Source organism: Patella vulgata, chromosome 9, assembly GCF_932274485.2.
Source record: "Patella vulgata chromosome 9, xgPatVulg1.2, whole genome shotgun sequence".
In the NCBI taxonomy this organism is placed as follows: Eukaryota; Metazoa; Mollusca; class Gastropoda; family Patellidae; genus Patella; species Patella vulgata.
The window spans coordinates 12,902,921-12,923,754 of NC_065887.2; the positions used below are offsets into that span (position 1 = coordinate 12,902,921).

Sequence of the window (20,834 nt, forward strand, 5' to 3'; positions counted from 1 at the left end):
GTAGGCCCCTGTGCACTTGTAGAAGCCGTTGAAGCTATCGTAGGGGTGGTGTCTGCTACTGTAGACAATGTAGATGATTCTGTAGATGCCACTGATGTAGAGACAGTTGATGCCACTGATGTAGACAATGTTGGTTCTGAAGTAGACAATGTCGAGACTGCTGTATTGGCCGAATCCGTCGAGAATGGTGTTGACGCTGCTGTAGCGTTCGTCATTGTTGTTACAGAGGCCATCGTTGCTGCTGTAGATGTCACTTCCGTAGACCCCTGTGCACTTGTAGAAGCCGTTGAAGCTATCGTAGGGGTGGTGTCTGCTACTGTAGACAATGTAGATGATTCTGTAGATGCCACTGATGTAGAGACAGTTGATGCCACTGATGTAGACAATGTTGGTTCTGATGTAGACAATGTCGAGACTGCTGTAGTGGCCGAATCCGTCGAGAATGGTGTTGACGCTGCTGTAGCGTTCGTCATTGTTGTTGCAGAGGCCGTCGTTGCTGCTGTAGATGTTACTTCTGTAGACCCCTGTGCACTTGTAGAAGCCGTTGAAGTTATCGTAGGGGTGGTGTCTGCTACTGTAGATGTCACTTCCGTAGACCCCTGTGCACTTGTAGAAGCCGTTGAAGCTATCGTAGGGGTGGTGTCTGCTACTGTAGACAATGTAGATGATTCTGTAGATGCCACTGATGTAGAGACAGTTGATGCCACTGATGTAGACAATGTTGGTTCTGAAGTAGACAATGTCGAGACTGCTGTAGTGGCCGAATCCGTCGAGAATGGTGTTGACGCTGCTGTACCATTCGTCATTGTTGTTGCAGAGGCCGTCGTTGCTGCTGTAGATGTCTCTTCTGTAGACCCCTGTGCACTTGTAGAAGCCGTTGAAGCTATCGTAGGGGTGGTGTTTGCTACTGTAGACAATGTAGATGATTCTGTAGATGCCACTGATGTAGAGACAGTTGATGCCACTGATGTAGACAATGTTGGTTCTGAAGTAGACAATGTCGAGACTGCTGTAGTGGCCGAATCCGTCGAGAATGGTGTTGACGCTGCTGTACCATTCGTCATTGTTGTTGCAGAGGCCGTCGTTGCTGCTATAGATGTCACTTCCGTAGACCCCTGTGCACTTGTAGAAGCCGTTGAAGCTATCGTAGGGGTGGTGTCTGCTACTGTAGACAATGTAGATGATTCTGTAGATGCCACGGATGTAGAGACAGTTGATGCCACTGATGTAGACAATGTTGGTTCTGAAGTAGACAATGTCGAGACTGCTGTAGTGGCCGAATCCGTCGAGAATGGTGTTGACGCTGCTGTACCATTCGTCATTGTTGTTGCAGAGGCCGTCGTTGCTGCTGTAGATGTCACTTCCGTAGACCCCTGTGCACTTGTAGAAGCCGTTGAAGCTATCGTAGGGGTTGTGTCTGCTACTGTAGACAATGTAGATGATTCTGTAGATACCACTGATGTAGAGACAGTTGATGCCACTGATGTAGACAATGTTGGTTCTGCTGTAGACAATGTCGAGACTGCTGTAGTGGCCGAATCCGTCGAGAATGGTGTTGACGCTGCTGTACCATTCGTCATTGTGTCTGCTACTGTAGATGTCACTTCCGTAGGCCCCTGTGCACTTGTAGAAGCCGTTGAAGCTATCGTAGGGGTGGTGTCTGCTACTGTAGACAATGTAGATGATTCTGTAGATGCCACTGATGTAGAGACAGTTGATGCCACTGATGTAGACAATGTTGGTTCTGAAGTAGACAATGTCGAGACTGCTGTATTGGCCGAATCCGTCGAGAATGGTGTTGACGCTGCTGTAGCGTTCGTCATTGTTGTTACAGAGGCCATCGTTGCTGCTGTAGATGTCACTTCCGTAGATCCCTGTGCACTTGTAGAAGCCGTTGAAGCTATCGTAGGGGTGGTGTCTGCTACTGTAGACAATGAAGATGATTCTGTAGATGCCACTGATGTAGAGACAGTTGATGCCACTGATGTAGACAATGTTGGTTCTGCTGTAGACAATGTCGAGACTGCTGTATTGGCCGAATCCGTCGAGAATGGTGTTGACGCTGCTGTAGCGTTCGTCATTGTTGTTACAGAGGCCGTCGTTGCTGCTGTAGATGTCACTTCCGTAGACCCCTGTGCACTTGTAGAAGCCGTTGAAGTTATCGTAGGGGTGGTGTCTGCTACTGTAGATGTCACTTCCGTAGACCCCTGTGCACTTGTAGAAGCCGTTGAAGCTATCGTAGGGGTGGTGTCTGCTACTGTAGATGTCACTTCCGTAGACTCCTGTGCACTTGTAGAAGCCGTTGAAGTTATCGTAGGGGTGGTGTCTGCTACTGTAGATGTCACTTCTGTAGACCCCTGTGCACTTGTAGAAGCCGTTGAAGCTATCGTAGGGGTGGTGTCTGCTACTGTAGATGTCACTTCCGTAGGCCCCTGTGCACTTGTAGAAGCCGTTGAAGCTATCGTAGGGGTGGTGTCTGCTACTGTAGACAATGTAGATGATTCTGTAGATGCCACTGATGTAGAGACAGTTGATGCCACTGATGTAGAGACAGTTGATGCCACTGATGTAGACAATGTTGGTTCTGAAGTAGACAATGTCGAGACTGCTGTAGTGGCCGAATCCGTCGAGAATGGTGTTGACGCTGCTGTACCATTCGTCATTGTTGTTGCAGAGGCCGTCGTTGCTGCTGTAGATGTCTCTTCTGTAGACCCCTGTGCACTTGTAGAAGCCGTTGAAGCTATCGTAGGGGTTGTGTCTGCTACTGTAGACAATGTAGATGATTCTGTAGATACCACTGATGTAGAGACAGTTGATGCCACTGATGTAGACAATGTTGGTTCTGCTGTAGACAATGTCGAGACTGCTGTAGTGGCCGAATCCGTCGAGAATGGTGTTGACGCTGCTGTACCATTCGTCATTGTTGTTGCAGAGGCCGTCGCTGCTGCTGTAGATGTCACTTCCGTAGACTCCTGTGCACTTGTAGAAGCCGTTGAAGTTATCGTAGGGGTGGTGTCTGCTACTGTAGATGTCACTTCTGTAGACCCCTGTGCACTTGTAGAAGCCGTTGAAGCTATCGTAGGGGTGGTGTCTGCTACTGTAGATGTCACTTCCGTAGGCCCCTGTGCACTTGTAGAAGCCGTTGAAGCTATCGTAGGGGTGGTGTCTGCTACTGTAGACAATGTAGATGATTCTGTAGATGCCACTGATGTAGAGACAGTTGATGCCACTGATGTAGACAATGTTGGTTCTGAAGTAGACAATGTCGAGACTGCTGTATTGGCCGAATCCGTCGAGAATGGTGTTGACGCTGCTGTAGCGTTCGTCATTGTTGTTACAGAGGCCATCGTTGCTGCTGTAGATGTCACTTCCGTAGACCCCTGTGCACTTGTAGAAGCCGTTGAAGCTATCGTAGGGGTGGTGTCTGCTACTGTAGACAATGTAGATGATTCTGTAGATGCCACTGATGTAGAGACAGTTGATGCCACTGATGTAGACAATGTTGGTTCTGATGTAGACAATGTCGAGACTGCTGTAGTGGCCGAATCCGTCGAGAATGGTGTTGACGCTGCTGTAGCGTTCGTCATTGTTGTTGCAGAGGCCGTCGTTGCTGCTGTAGATGTTACTTCTGTAGACCCCTGTGCACTTGTAGAAGCCGTTGAAGTTATCGTAGGGGTGGTGTCTGCTACTGTAGATGTCACTTCCGTAGACCCCTGTGCACTTGTAGAAGCCGTTGAAGCTATCGTAGGGGTGGTGTCTGCTACTGTAGACAATGTAGATGATTCTGTAGATGCCACTGATGTAGAGACAGTTGATGCCACTGATGTAGACAATGTTGGTTCTGAAGTAGACAATGTCGAGACTGCTGTAGTGGCCGAATCCGTCGAGAATGGTGTTGACGCTGCTGTACCATTCGTCATTGTTGTTGCAGAGGCCGTCGTTGCTGCTGTAGATGTCTCTTCTGTAGACCCCTGTGCACTTGTAGAAGCCGTTGAAGCTATCGTAGGGGTGGTGTTTGCTACTGTAGACAATGTAGATGATTCTGTAGATGCCACTGATGTAGAGACAGTTGATGCCACTGATGTAGACAATGTTGGTTCTGAAGTAGACAATGTCGAGACTGCTGTAGTGGCCGAATCCGTCGAGAATGGTGTTGACGCTGCTGTACCATTCGTCATTGTTGTTGCAGAGGCCGTCGTTGCTGCTGTAGATGTCACTTCCGTAGACCCCTGTGCACTTGTAGAAGCCGTTGAAGCTATCGTAGGGGTGGTGTCTGCTACTGTAGACAATGTAGATGATTCTGTAGATGCCACGGATGTAGAGACAGTTGATGCCACTGATGTAGACAATGTTGGTTCTGAAGTAGACAATGTCGAGACTGCTGTAGTGGCCGAATCCGTCGAGAATGGTGTTGACGCTGCTGTACCATTCGTCATTGTTGTTGCAGAGGCCGTCGTTGCTGCTGTAGATGTCACTTCCGTAGACCCCTGTGCACTTGTAGAAGCCGTTGAAGCTATCGTAGGGGTTGTGTCTGCTACTGTAGACAATGTAGATGATTCTGTAGATACCACTGATGTAGAGACAGTTGATGCCACTGATGTAGACAATGTTGGTTCTGCTGTAGACAATGTCGAGACTGCTGTAGTGGCCGAATCCGTCGAGAATGGTGTTGACGCTGCTGTACCATTCGTCATTGTTGTTGCAGAGGCCGTCGTTGCTGCTGTAGATGTCACTTCCGTAGACTCCTGTGCACTTGTAGAAGCCGTTGAAGTTATCGTAGGGGTGGTGTCTGCTACTGTAGATGTCACTTCTGTAGACCCCTGTGCACTTGTAGAAGCCGTTGAAGCTATCGTAGGGGTGGTGTCTGCTACTGTAGATGTCACTTCCGTAGGCCCCTGTGCACTTGTAGAAGCCGTTGAAGCTATCGTAGGGGTGGTGTCTGCTACTGTAGACAATGTAGATGATTCTGTAGATGCCACTGATGTAGAGACAGTTGATGCCACTGATGTAGACAATGTTGGTTCTGAAGTAGACAATGTCGAGACTGCTGTATTGGCCGAATCCGTCGAGAATGGTGTTGACGCTGCTGTAGCGTTCGTCATTGTTGTTACAGAGGCCATCGTTGCTGCTGTAGATGTCACTTCCGTAGATCCCTGTGCACTTGTAGAAGCCGTTGAAGCTATCGTAGGGGTGGTGTCTGCTACTGTAGACAATGAAGATGATTCTGTAGATGCCACTGATGTAGAGACAGTTGATGCCACTGATGTAGACAATGTTGGTTCTGCTGTAGACAATGTCGAGACTGCTGTATTGGCCGAATCCGTCGAGAATGGTGTTGACGCTGCTGTAGCGTTCGTCATTGTTGTTACAGAGGCCGTCGTTGCTGCTGTAGATGTCACTTCCGTAGACCCCTGTGCACTTGTAGAAGCCGTTGAAGCTATCGTAGGGGTGGTGTCTGCTACTGTAGATGTCACTTCCGTAGACTCCTGTGCACTTGTAGAAGCCGTTGAAGTTATCGTAGGGGTGGTGTCTGCTACTGTAGATGTCACTTCTGTAGACCCCTGTGCACTTGTAGAAGCCGTTGAAGCTATCGTAGGGGTGGTGTCTGCTACTGTAGATGTCACTTCCGTAGGCCCCTGTGCACTTGTAGAAGCCGTTGAAGCTATCGTAGGGGTGGTGTCTGCTACTGTAGACAATGTAGATGATTCTGTAGATGCCACTGATGTAGAGACAGTTGATGCCACTGATGTAGAGACAGTTGATGCCACTGATGTAGACAATGTTGGTTCTGAAGTAGACAATGTCGAGACTGCTGTAGTGGCCGAATCCGTCGAGAATGGTGTTGACGCTGCTGTACCATTCGTCATTGTTGTTGCAGAGGCCGTCGTTGCTGCTGTAGATGTCTCTTCTGTAGACCCCTGTGCACTTGTAGGGGTGGTGTCTGCTACTGTAGACAATGTAGATGATTCTGTAGATGCCACTGATGTAGCGATAAGAAGTAGAAAAACAAACCCATCCAAGCAATGGCGATGCACCAATGATCCCATTTAAGTGGTACTGGACTGGTGTCTATACGTCGCGCTATAATAATAAATTAGAATATTAGCAAATATTACAAATACCGACCAAAACAGATTCAATATAAACAGTTGAATATACTGGAAATGATTACACAAGCAAGGCTTAATGGTTAGTACACGGGACTTCCCGGTGGAAGTGTGATAATACCTTGGTCACGGATCTCCAGAAAAAAGACGGAAACACTATCCTGACAATTATCTAATCGTTGTGTACTTTTTTACTCAATAAACCAATAACTCTGGAACACCGTGTGGTTATAGCTATGTTTATATATCTTTATAGCATCCATAATACAAAGGTTATATACAGGAAGCTAAACACACAGCCAAGACATTAAATTAAACTAAATATAAGTTCCCTATCCCTTCTTAGTCTACATCGTGATCTTTCCGGCCTCAAACTGAGGCGGCTAAAGGATTGTATCTCTAGGAACACTGCATGTTATCTCTATCGAAATAATGTCTGAATCCCGATCTCTAGGCCGATGAGTCTGTCGGAACGTCCTTTTGTAAAAATATTGTTAGGGAAATATGATGGCTGAAACAATATTGTTATCTTTACAAATTATTGATTCTAAATTCATAACCTAAAATATTAGCTATGGTATTTATAGTCTTCAACAAAAGACCCGCCCGCATGTCTGTTTTCATCCATAATAATTACGCACTTCCATAATTATTTGGTCAAATTTAGGGAGGTCACAAATTCATCCTGTAAAATTTGTAAAACTATATTTGTTTGCCTTCAAATATTAACAATGAATTGACGCATTAAAATCGACTATTTATCGATATTGAAATGCAAATACCTGCAGGTTGCGATATGATAAATAGTCATGGACATTTGACATGCTTTGAGAGTATGTTCACAAATGAAGAACTTATCGCCCCAACAGAACCACTAAGCTGCACATGCGACACGCAATAGCGCCATACACGTGGGATGGGTTCATTGTCAAATTTGACACTTCAAGGGTTGATGAAAACTGCCGCGTGCTGGTTTATCTATCCGTGTTTCTTTCCTATCGGTTCTTGCAGAAGATTTACTGTTAAGCGTATCTTTGCTTTAGTGTGCTATGTTTAATTTGATCGCGGGACGTGTTCATCGACGTCAACGTCAACCGACAACACTGCGAGAATTGTCCGTGGCACTACAAGAGGAATACGTCAGATTGCCCCAATTCGTGATTGAACGGTTGATTAGGAGCATGCCACGACGAATTGCTGAAAGTCTGAGGATTGGTGGAGCACTCATTATTAAGACAAAAATCAAAAACGTCCATTTTCACTTTTGCCAGTGTATCTCTTTGCGAGTGAAATGGGGTCGTCAGATAAGCCGCCCATATGAACTGTGAGTATACGCACACGTTACATGTGCTGGGAACCTTATGAAATCACACATTCCAATAGTTTCTTTTCGTAATTCTTATAAATCAGGTTCCTTTTATAACCGCTTCCAACCTATAAGGCTTTGAAATCTGAATGTACCGATTCATCTGCCTGTTCAGCCCACCTGCCAAGTCCCTTCCCAGGCCTTGCTGATTGGCGGTCCGAATACTGGGGAATGTCATCTATCACGGTGTGGCATTTGCTTGTTCTTGGAATGTCCAGTGCATCATCATACGCCGTCTCAAACCCAGCAATCGACTCTTTGTAGGTACCATGCGTATACTCACAAGATGCCAATCATATTTTTCGGACTCCTAGTGACGTCAGAACTTGGTGGGAGTATCCGATTTTCACATAATGTCTCATCTGTGATAAATGATATGCATTTTACTATATTGCTTCAATTGTCAATTAATTTCAAGAATGAATGTCAGAATATCGAGGAAGAAGTAAACTTTAGATATTATTTTTTTCTTTTATTTGGCATATTTTCAAATTTAGTCTATAGAAGATTTTCATTTGTTCACTTCTGAACAGCCTTGGGTATGTGTTCAATGAAAATGCAAACAATATGCCTTGGACTTTTCTTTTACCCTGACGCGACTTCACCGGAGGTGTGCCAGTTATTAACATACACTGGTTATCTCTAATAAAAACAGCAGTGCATTTCCGCAGTTTTGTATTGTTTCTGAATATACCCTCTTTTTTTTTAAGAGTATATTTATTTATTTAAAACAGCACGGGGGATCTGTGCTAACGTGATACATGAATTGAATCATAGGTTAATGAACATATATGTCATATGCTATCTTAATGGTCAGGAAAGGAATGTATCTGTTGACCAAATTTGGTAATGAGTCCCTGTCGGTATGCAAGGTATGTGGTATGTCTGTGGTCTAAAAACATGTGATGTGCATTTTAACCGAACATTATAATTAATTACGTAATATATGGCCAATTGAAAATAACATTATAATTAATTACGTAATATATGGACAATTGAAAATCTAGGCATGTAAAAGTAACTCGATTTGGGCGCTACGGCAGTCAGCCATGTAGTTCTTAAAGAGGGAAGATGTAGCAATTTCCACCAGCAGACTCGCCATGGGAATGGGTCTGAGAGATGAACTTTACTATAATCTATGTAACCTATATGTAGCAGTGCTTAATATAAAATGTAGAACCGAAATGCGGTATTTGTTACTTGTTCCTGTTGATGATATCATTTAAGATGCAGTATATTCAATCACAACGTGAAGCTGGCATTAATGTGGGATGTCAGAGTGGCATTTAAAGATACGTCCGAACCAGTTAAGGAATTACATATGCGACCAGAAACAATACTAAACGATCAAGGGCTGTTCCAAAATATGTAATAAGAAACGATGCATGGGTTATAAGCCGGATGTGGCGACCGGTATTGCGGTGTGGCTGCTCCCCGCGTCTGACAGAAGTCCCATGGCGCTACACTTTTAAGAATACCCAATGATGTCTGATTATACCTTAGAGTTTAAAGGTGGCAAGAGTCAAACACTTCTTGATAGATCAACATAATGTCTCTATCCCGGCGGGATACATGTTGTCTCTATCGAATGATGTCTGAATCACGGCCTCTAAGCCGAGGAGGCTCTGGGACGTGCTTCTGAGAATATCAAAATGATGTCTGAAGCAAATTCAATCGCACTCTTTAATTTATATAAAACGTATAGATACGTCAGCTGTTAGGGCGAGCCAATTATAATTTTTGGGTAAGTGTTCATTTTGGGCACATTCGTGCGTCAACTTTATTGTATACAATTGGACTAATCTGTGCACCCGATGGCTGGACAACAGTAACACACTTCCAGAAATGGATAGTGTCTGTGAGTTGGTCTAAGAAAGGTGTAAATTAATCCAAGGTACCTTAATACTACCACTTCAATATATTAAACAGAACACCTTTCATAGAACTAAAACCAGCGGCTGCCAGGCAGGATACGCCCACATTTTCGAGAGATGGATAGAGAACAAGCTAAAAAGAAAGTGATTTTTCGTACAATCAGGGGCCATAATTCACGAAGTTATGGCCCGATATGCGCGAATATCAAACAGAACCGAGATCTTTGGGTTATAAACTTACATTTCAAGTTTCATCAAAACAGGATTAAAATTGTGACCTCTATAGGGTCCACAACCTTGATATACCATATTTTTACGCTATTTGAGAACGAACGGCGGCCATTTTGTCTGTCATTTTCGGGCCGATTTTCACGAAATTCGAACTCAGCCGTCCTTAGGGTTTAACGGTGATATAATAATACGTTTTTTTAAATCGGATAAAAATTATGACCTCTATAGGGTCCACAAGCTAAAAACGCGATTTTTCGTACAGTCAGGGGCCATAATTCAGGAAGTTACGTTCTGATATGCGCGAATATCGAAAAGAACCGAGATCTGTGGGTTATAATCATACATTTCAAGTTTAAACTAAATCGGATAAAAATTGTGACCTCTATAGGGTCCACAACCTAAATATACCATATTTTTACGCTATTTGAGAACGAGGGGCGGCCATTTTGGCTGTTAGTTTTGGGCCGATTTTCACGAAATTCGAACTCAGTCGTCCTTCGGGTGTAACGGTGATATAATAATAGGTTTTTTTTTAATCAGATAAAAATTATGACCTCTATAGGGTCCACAAGCTAAAAACACAATTTTTCGTACAATCAGGGGCCATAATTCAGGAAGTTAAGGTCCGATATGCGCGAATATCGGAAGGAACTGAGATCTTTGGGTTATAAACTTACATGTCAAGTTTCATCAAAATAGGATTAAAATTGTGACCTCTATAGGGTCCACAACCTTGATATACCATATTTTTACGCTATTTGAGAACGAACGGCGGCCATTTTGTCTGTCAGTTTTGGGCCGATTTTCACGAAATTCGAACTCAGCCGTCCTTAGGGTTTAACGGTGATATAATAATACGGTTTTTTTTTAAATCGGATAAAAATTATGACCTCTATAGGGTAAACAAGCTAATTCAGGAAGTTACGTTGCGATATGCGCGAATATCGAAAGGAACCGAGACCTTTGGGTTATAATCATACATTTCAAGTTTAAACTAAATCGGATAAAAATTGTGACCTCTACAGTGTTCTGTAGATCTTAGAGTGATAAACCTATATTTCAAGTTTCATTGAAATCGGATAAAAATTGTGACCTATAGACTGTTCACAAACAATTGTGGACGTAAGTACATCCTGACGGACGGACGGACGGACAGGGGCGACGACAATATACGTCCACATGAAAATGTGGGCGTATAAAAAATCTATATACAGTATTACAGAAGATCGTGCGCGTATATTATATAATTAGACATTTAATTGAGCTAAAAAAAAAAACTATAGTATATATATACTCAGCCAAATTAAAAACTTGACACTGATGAATTTCAACAATTTTTTTTTTTCTGGTAAGTCAAATAAATTTTTAAGTGTTTCTAACGATAGTAAGAGGTAAGAAGTCTTTAATTCATAAAATTGTAAAGTCACGTGGATCACGTGACTTTTCAGCATATAAAGATGAAAAACCTGAAAAACACGTGCAAACACAAACTCGTGAGGTCAATCGATGCAAGTTTGCTTAAACTGAACACGCACACGTAACTTGAACTGGAAAAACAAATTAAAATTGTTATTTTCATCTTTGTTAGAAAATGCCGCTCCTTTCAAATGTAGAACGTCTACGTGCTATAGGTAGGCTCTATGCTGGTCAGTCTGTGGTCACTGTTGCAAGAGCCTTTAATTGTTCATGCCAGACAATAATTAATATTAGAATGAGAGTGCTTCAAACTGGAACTATTGCCGACCGCCCAAGGGCGGGAGCGCCACGTGTGACGTCACTCCAGGAAGATCAAGCAATACGATTACGTCATCTTAGAAACAGATTTGTCACTGCAACCTCCACAAGAAGAGAGATGTTTGGTGGAAGGGTAACTGCACAAACTGTTCGAAATCGCTTGCAGGCTGCTGGTCTTCGAGCTCGGAGGACCTATAATGGACCAATATTGACACCTCTTCATCGCCGTAACCGACTTGTGTGGGCCACAAGACACATAAGATTTACTCAAAGACAGTGGACTTCGGTTGTCTTTAGTGACGAATCTCGATTCACTTTGAGACTTGCCGATGGCAGAGTCCGAGTGTACCGCAGACGAGGTGAACGTTACGCTCAAGTATGCGTCAGAGAAGTTGACGTTCTCCTCTTGTTGTTGTCCAAGGGAACTTAAATGCTATCCAGTACAGGGATCAGATTTTGCAACCAGTTCTCCTTCCGTTTATGCAGAGACATGGGCCTGGACTAACGTTTCAACAAGACAATGCCCGACCCCATACAGCAATTGCTACCCAGAATTTTTTAAGAAATGCCGGTGTCCAAGTCCTGGATTGGCCGTCGCTTAGCCCCGACCTTAATCCTATTGAACACATCTGGGACGAACTGGGTCGACGTGTTCGTCAGCAAGTGAATCCACCACTGACGTTGCAGGACCTTCAACATGCTCTTGTTGAACAGTGGCGACGTCTTCCTCGGGTAGTGTTTACTAATGTTCTGAGATCCATGAGAAGACCTTGTGTGGCAGTACGAGACGCTAGAGGAGGCCACAACCGTTACTAAACACTTTATTCCGATTGTTCTCCAAGTCTGTGAATTTCATTTTGGGGGGTACTGTGACATCACGAACGTTATCAATGTCAAGGACTTTCTGCGAGACGTATTCTTGCTTTCTGTTGATGTCAAGGTCGTCTGTGCATAACATAACACTAAAATAGTTGCCTTAAACCAAATATTAAAAATCTAGTCCCAAAAATCCCGAGTGTCAAGTTTTTAATTTGGCTGAGTATAGTATTACAGAAGATCGTGCGCGTAACTTATATAATTAGACTGAAATTAAAAAAAAACCAAGGGTGCTTTGTTATCCTTCTTTAGTATGTAAAATCAAGGATAAAAAAGAACATCCGCGTTTCAGATCTTAAAGTGGCAATGTTCTTATTAAGTTATAAAACAAACCACAGATTTAAAGATGATGTATTATCGTCATCTGTAATAATAGTTTGGGGATTTATGCTATAGGAATAATAACGCAATTCATTTGTTTTCAAATCGGGAGAATAACTGGACATGTGGTCTAGGATCAAGTCTAATGTGATTTAAAATAATATTTTGAAGAAAATCTACCAGATCTCTCAAAGCCAATATCCATATTTGTGTAACGGTTGACGTAATTGGGCGTAAGTAACCAATCACATAATTAATTGCAGAATTCTAGGCATATAAAACCCCGTTGTTTCTTATGAGAGCCACAATGTGAATTTAGTTGGATTGTGAAAGACTGAGAGACATGTAATTTCTTGGTAGTCTATGCATGTAATCTGCTTTGACATATAAAGATGTATACAAGAAACTATTGTATTTTTGCTCCTGATAAACATACGATTTGACTGCAGTAACAACGTAAACGTACACAACATTGAAGTCCAAGTGAAATCCAAGAGTGGATAATTTTAGTAATATCCACGTCAGAGTCAAACCATTAGACGATCACCGGATAATAACAGATGTGTGACGGGGAATGTGTCACACGTCGGATGTTGTAAGCTTTCGGCGAATTTGCTTTCCATATCTGACCGACGGGTAGCGCTACATACACTTATACGAACATATTGATTCTTACAAACCTTCACCTGTATCAAACGATTGTTTACAGTGAGTGATGCCACTGTGCTAAACAATGGTCACTTTTCGTGATTTTTTTAATTAATACATATAGTATGACTAAAAGCTGATTGATGATGACAAAATATTCTGGCTTGCATAGACCTGTAACCGCTTTTAAAAGTACATTGTTAGAGAGAGAGAGAGAGAGAGAGAGAGAGAGAGAGAGAGAGTGAGATTAACGTCCACTAGATACAAACTAGGTCATGTTCTGGACTGTCGAATGTTCAATTTTATTTCAATTATTCGCTTACGGAGAAAACCCACGAGGTTGGACACGCGACCCTATTACTTGTCACGTACAAGTGGGGCATCGAAACCAAGCCACTTGACTCAATGACAGACCTTATGGTTCCACACACACGTTTTAAACCACTAGACCACCCCATCCCCTTTAAAACAACAGGGTAATCATGAGTTTGTTAACATAAACGTTGGAGACTGGTCAGTTATTTTGGGATTCTTTAATAAATCTCTCGCTAACCTGGAGGTCGGATGTTCGATCCCTGCATTGGCCGAGAAAGTTCATCGGGATTTTCCGACGTGGTTTCCCCTTGTCAGTGGTGCATAACTGAGGGCCTGACAAGGACAACTGTCTAGTCCTTCGGATGAGACGAAAAACCGAGGTCTCGTGTATACATTGGAATGCACGTAAAAGATCCCTTGGCAGTTGGAATTCGATAAAAGAGTAGGCGATAGTGCCGCTGCCCGGGCAAAATTTCCCTCATAGCACACTGTATGGTGTATGCCCGTCTTCATTAACCCAGTATAGGAGCAGAACAGTAAGGCGTTAAACCCCATTTCATTTCATTTCATTTTCAATAAATCTTCTGGACATGCCCTGTCTGAAAGTACTTTTGCAGAAACACATAACGTTGACAGAAGTCTGTTTTACACATATACACATATTCCTGAAATTCATAAGAAAATCCGCCAAGAATGTAGAATGACTACATATACAGGTATGTTACTTGAAACGCCCAGAATGGACCAATATACCAGGCTAATTACGTTAACCTGATGAGTATGTATGAATGCTAGTATGGTAATGTATCAACAATCGTATGAACAAAATCAAACGGTAGCAAGACAGATTCATTTTTTAAATTTGGTGTAAAACACAAAATTATTTGTAATGAGAGGACGAACCCCAGTGATTTTCAGCCTTCAGTACTAAATATGTTATATTATTATTGCTAACGTATGCTAAAGTGCAGTGTCGACGATAATTCCTTTCTTAAACATACCGACGCTTAATTGTAAATGCATCTGAAAATTATTTAACAAAGTAAAACAATAATATATTTCCTACATAATTTTACAGGCAACTCCTTCACACGTTGGTCACATAAACAGCAGCAGTAGTGATTGTTCAAGTTTAAGTTCAGGCATGGAGGTAATACGCTTACTCGTATAATTTCAGTATGAGAGTATTATGTCAGTCCGTCGGTCCGAGTCTTCTTAAATACTGTCAAACATTGTTGTAATGAGATGCTGAACCCAGATTCTAATTATGCTATACAGCTAACGTATATGATCCAATAGTGTAAACGATAATTCATACCGACCGCATAGTTGTAAATGCATCTCAAACATTATAATGTGTAACAAACATGACGAAGATGTTAAAGTGGCACGATGAGAAATTAGTAAATAGTTGACAGTTCTCGCTATAATAGTTGAAAAAATATATAACGTAAATAGAATATGCTAAATATTTCAGTCAATTTACTGCACTCTGAACCGAGATATTAGATTTTGAATTTTACATCATTACTAAAATCGGTACGTTAAAAACAAAATCCCTATTATCCATGTTTTAATTATCCTTCACAAAATGTATTCCAATCCACTAAATATCTTAGGCTAGGGATGGCATCGGGAGTTGATTATGGTCCGGATAATTAATGTCTATTTAATAATTTATTTATATAACATTTCATGCCTATAGAAAGACCTCCAATAGCCAGATTAAGCTCTTGCATAATGTATGTTTAATAATGTGTAATATATTTACAGCAACGTACACCAGATAAACACGCGCCACCACAGATGATGGGCATATTCATGAAGAAATTGGGGTAGATGTAGAGGAAATACCGCCAATTATACACAAACAGGTATCAGTAACACTTTTGTTAAGGTGTAGTCATTGATTATTATCGACATGGTATGTCTAACCGAATATTTACAAAAAAACGTCACTTTCTGTACTTTCAAGGGGGATTGGATCGCCGAATGTTTAGCACGTGCGTGCTGTGTCATAAGGCCTGTCATTGAGTCAACTGGCGTGGTTTCGAATCCCCGGTTGTACGTCACAAGGAGTAGGGTCGCCTGTCCAACCTCGTGGGTTTTCTCCGGGTCTTCCTCCGGTTTCCTCCCACTGCTAAAGACCCCTACGCGCAAGCGAATTATTGAAATGAAATGAAACCATATGTTAGTCCCGAAATGACCTAGTGTGTGTCGAGTGGACGTTAAACCTCATTTCTCTCACTCTTTCTGTACTTTCAAAGAACTATACAGAACTTCCATACAAATGAGAAGTCGCATCCATATCAAACAAACACAATCAAGATTAGGTAAGATTGGATAAAGAGCTGACAGTTCTCTCTATAATAGTTAAAAAATAGATAATGAAAACAAAATAATGGTGACAATTTTAGTCAAATTGCTACACTCGGTCGTCATTACTAACGTTGGTACGATAACCAAGTCTCGATTATCCATTTTTACGTTAAATTATCCATCACAAAATGTAATCAAATCCAGTAAATATTGCATCTAACGGTGGCATCGAGAGTTGATTATAGTCTGGTGAAGTTAATTAATGTCCAATTAATAATTTAGATAACATTTAAGGCCCAACGAAAGACCTAAAATGGGCAGATTTAGCTCTTGGCATAATGCATATTTAAAGAATAGTGCACTATATGTTCTCTGTTTCCAAAGTGATTCGATAAATTTATAGCATTTTGAAATTTTTACACTGCTGAAAAGATAAGTACAATATGAATAGTGCCAAAATCATGACCAATGTGACAATATAACATAATGTTTTCTATGTGTGTTTTCACAAAATAAAAATACTGCAAGAAAAAGGGTAGCAATCATTTTTATAGAGTATAAAGTTTCCATTTATATATTTCACCGTGATATAGAGACTGCCTACATTGTGTGTATTCTTTAAAGGTACCTTGTACGCTTATGTATATAGTCCTGAAAAGACCTAGATTGTGTTGAGTCTCTCTCCGCCTTTCTCTCAAAATAACAAATCATAAACATTGTGTTATTTTATTTATTGTGTAACACATTTACTATTGCTTTCATCTTTATTTTAGAAAATTACACCCATGAAAATGTGACTGCGGTCAAGCCACTCAAAGAAATAAAAAAAAAAGAAATGAAGCACCCAAGCACGTAATTTGTAAATATGTTACAGTTCAAATACATTTAACGAAATATAAAAGAAAAATAATGAAGTTTACTTTGTGCACAAACTTAGCTAATGAAGATAAAAATCCAAGCACGGAATTGTCTGTATATAGGTATATTTGAAGAAATAAAAATAAGATGGAAATAAAGCTAAAAAAGATGAATACCAAGCACATACATGTATTATGTATATATGTTATATTTTGTAGATTTAGTATATGTATTCATCAATGTAGATAACGAGAAGGGTGGGTTGCATTACAGTTTTACATAGATTTTTAATAAACAAAGGCTAACCACAATCAAATTGGTTCAATAAAGATAAATAATGTATTGGATGACATAAGTTGGCCATGTCTTAGACACCATGCATTTTATATTCATCTGTCCAGTCAGTTGTGTAATTAGTTTTGAAAATACTAAAAAAATAAATTCGATCAAACGATTGTGTTAAACACCTTGGTGTATATTTAAGTGGCGCTATAGGTGTCCAACATTTGCAAAAAAAAATATATCAGTACAATATTGGATTTATTTGACCTTAATATCACATAATTGCCGATTTACTAGAAATCCACTAGAAACATCAATGCTGATTGGTTAATCAAATGTTTGACGTCATAGGGTCTGGCCAGATCTTCATGTAGTGTAGGTCATCGAAAGTATAAAAAAAACGAAATATAGATTTGTATTTTCATCAGATTGGGCCATATATGATCCTTCAAGAAACGCGTATATACAAAAATTTGGAATTAATTATAATTAAATGTGATAGTTTGTTTATCTTATGTAAAAACATTTGTAAAACCCCATAAAGCAACCAAACTGAATGAATTTTCAGCACCTGAGAAAATTATTATTATTATTATTTTTATTATTATTATTATCAGCAGTAATATTGCTATTTTCAAAATGGCAAAAAAAAAAAAAAAAAAAATACCACCTCAAATTAATTAAAACATGGATTAGCCATACATTTTAATCTACATTTTTGCCATTGTATCATATTATGTGTAACATCCCATGTCTGATATTAAATAATTTGACATACTTGTATATATTTGCGAATTTGTTTTCATTTTTAACAAGAGGAAATATATAAACATTAAGAAAAGATCTTGTGGAAGTTTTGATGAAAGAAAATTTTGTGGAATATCTTTTGGTGAAAAACACCACAGACCCAAAACACTCTATGAAAATTATTCTAAGTCGAAAATTTTGTGGAATGTGGTACCACACAGGCACATCGGGCGGTCCGAGAAGAATATTTTGAAAATAAATCACCATAAACCCAAAACACGGTATCAAAATTATTCTAATTATTCTAATTCGAAAATCTTATAGAATGTGGTTCCACACAGGCACATATGGAGGTCTGAGAATAATTTTTTGAAATTTTTTTTGTGGAACTCTTGTGGTGACAAACACCACAGACCCAAACATTCTAACAGGATTATTCTAAGTCGAAAATCTTGTGGAAAGTATTCATTTTCAGAAATCCAATATCTTCTGGAACTCTTGTGATGAAAAGTTCCACACAAATGCCCCGAAACCTTGCCATAGATGATTATTTAAACCTAAAAAAAATATTTGACGACCGAAGTTTAATTTTCAGTAATACTATCTAAGAGTTTTAATAATTATAGTCATCAAAATTACTAGAATTAAATGGTTTGAAGATAATATATAATCGTGTGTCATCTCCATATGAATAGGTATGATAGGACCCAACACTGATCCCTGCGGTACCCCGAACATTCCTTAGAAAAAACACCACTGACAACCGTATCTGTTTTCAAGTGTTATTGTTTTGATAACTATATCGATTGTATTCAGATAAGACAACACTCAATTGGGATTTCGGCGACACTGCTGAACAGTTGAATTTTAAAAAAATATAATCCACGTACCATATTTAATAATATTACTCGAAAGATATATATTCAATTTTATACGAATATCGAACTTTTAAAAAATATTTGATAGCTTTCGCCAATGCTATAATATTTGTACGGTATCTATGCCCACGCTCTTTTTAACCTATTAAGTCTTATCTATTTGATACTATACTCAACAAAACAAATGAAACTCACTTTAAAATATAGGTGGTAAAATGTTTCTGTGTAATATCCGATCATCAATATCATCAATAGTTACTCCGAATTTTATGCCCCAAACATATCGCCAACCATATATGTAAAACTTGCGTTGATAATTCAGATCGAGTAAACAAATATTAAGTTTTTACAAAGTGATACCCATGATTGGGTTTCAATATCATAAACATGGTGTAGAAGAATGTGAGACGTTTATGTAAGGGCGTAACGTTAAATTTAAGGTTTTTTCCTTAAGAGTGAAATATTTTGTAGCTTAAAGTTGCTGAATTTGATCAATATTGGTAGGTTGAGAGTATGGACCATTGCAAATAAATATACTGTCACGTTTTCTACACATAAATAAATATCCCATCGACGGGAATTTTGATCAATGCAAGGGTGGATGCAGCGGGTCCATTACTATTAGTGAAATGAAATGGGGTTTAACGTCCTACTGTTCTGCTCCTATACTGGGCTAATGAAGACGGGCATACGCCATACAGTGTGCTATGAGGGAAATTTTGCCCGGGCAGCGGCACTATCATCTACTCTTATATCGAATTCCAACTGCCAGGGGATCTTTTACGTCCATTCCAATATATACACGGGACCTCGGTTTTTCGTCTCATCCGAAGGACTAGACAGCTGTCCTTGTCAGGCTCTCCGTCCTGCATCACTGACAAGGGGAAACCACGCCGGAAAATCTGGATGAACTTTCTCGGCCAATGCAGGGGTCGAACACCCGACCTCCAGGGTAGCAAGCCAGCGTCTTACCCACTTAACCACGTGATCCCCCATTAATATTAGTAGGTCAGATCTATTTTTCCCAAGGGGTTGGTTGGCCGAATGGTTAACGCGTGAGCGTTGGATCACGAGGTCTGTCATCGAGTCAAGTGGCGTGGTTTCGATTCCCCGCTTGTACGTGATAACCCCTGTCCAACCTCGTGTGTTATCTCTGGGTTCTCCAGGTTCCCTCCCCCCATCCCTACCAGGAAGCGAATTATTGAAATTAAATTGAACTGTATGTTACTTCCGAAATAACCTAGTTTGTGTCGAGTGGACGTTAAACCCCATTCTCTCTCTTCTAAAGACCCCTACGCGCAAGGACTCTGTAACCTTATAGTAAGAAAACCGGTCCCTGTCTAGTGGTATTGGTAGATTTAAATTACATTGTCATCTGTGGTCATGTCCCAACGATGAAGGCATATCTCACCAAATTATCCCCCCTTTGACCACAAACACTAACTTATCACTTGAACAATGTACTGTACAATCCATGTAACAGATCATCTTTGTTTAAGCCCGCTTATGCATGAAATATAGGGTATTGCGTCTTTGCCACAAGCTACAAATAATATAGCATTACATTAACCGCTCCACTACCATGTACACTCCCGACTCAACAAAAGAAACAGTGGGTGTCAAATATCAATAGTATGCAGCTGTGAAGGATACCTATTAAAATGCATATTTACCACTCCCATGTACACTCCCGACTCAACAAAAGAAACAGTGGGTGTCAAATATCAATAGTATGCAGCTGTGAAGGATACCTATTAAAATGCATATTTACCACAATCACCTTCAGCCTATCTTTTCATCCAGTGTGATTTTATACGTTTCATACCACTGAACGCATGCCAATTGCCATTTGCATCCCCTAGTAACAGTTTGCTGACTTTCGCCAATTCAGCGACATCTTCTTGAAGTCGGTAAAACTGTCTGTGAACTGATAATTCGTGTCCCGTGTGTCTGGCTAATTCTTCAAGCTTCATGGTTGAGATGTCAAATACCTTCAAAACATCACACAGACTGATGCTAGTTCGGATTATGGCAAAATGACGTAATTAGCATAATTTAGTATGGCGGTCTTCCGGAATTTTCGGAGAGCAATATCTCGTAATCAGTGTGTTTTAGTGGTGGGAGACTAAATAATTTCTTTTTAAATTCCTCAAGCATAAAGTGGTTATAAAGGCGAAATGAGCCGAAAAATCAATATTTGACAAAAAATTCAAAAACTGTATTTTTCATATGGTGCCGGACATTTCTTCCAAAATGGCTGCTAAATTTGGTAATAAAA

At 40.5% G+C, this 20,834-nt stretch overlaps 1 protein-coding gene across 1 annotated transcript; it reads right to left on the minus strand.

The window, feature by feature from the left end:
• Positions 1 to 8: 8 nt before the first annotated feature.
• On the minus strand, positions 9 to 545 carry LOC130014278 (spore coat protein SP96-like; the record flags this gene model as incomplete). The annotated part of the gene is made up of 1 exon (XM_056103266.1): positions 9 to 545. A coding segment is annotated over one exon (537 nt), but the record flags the coding sequence as incomplete, so codon positions are not given.
• Positions 546 to 20,834: the final 20,289 nt, after the last annotated feature.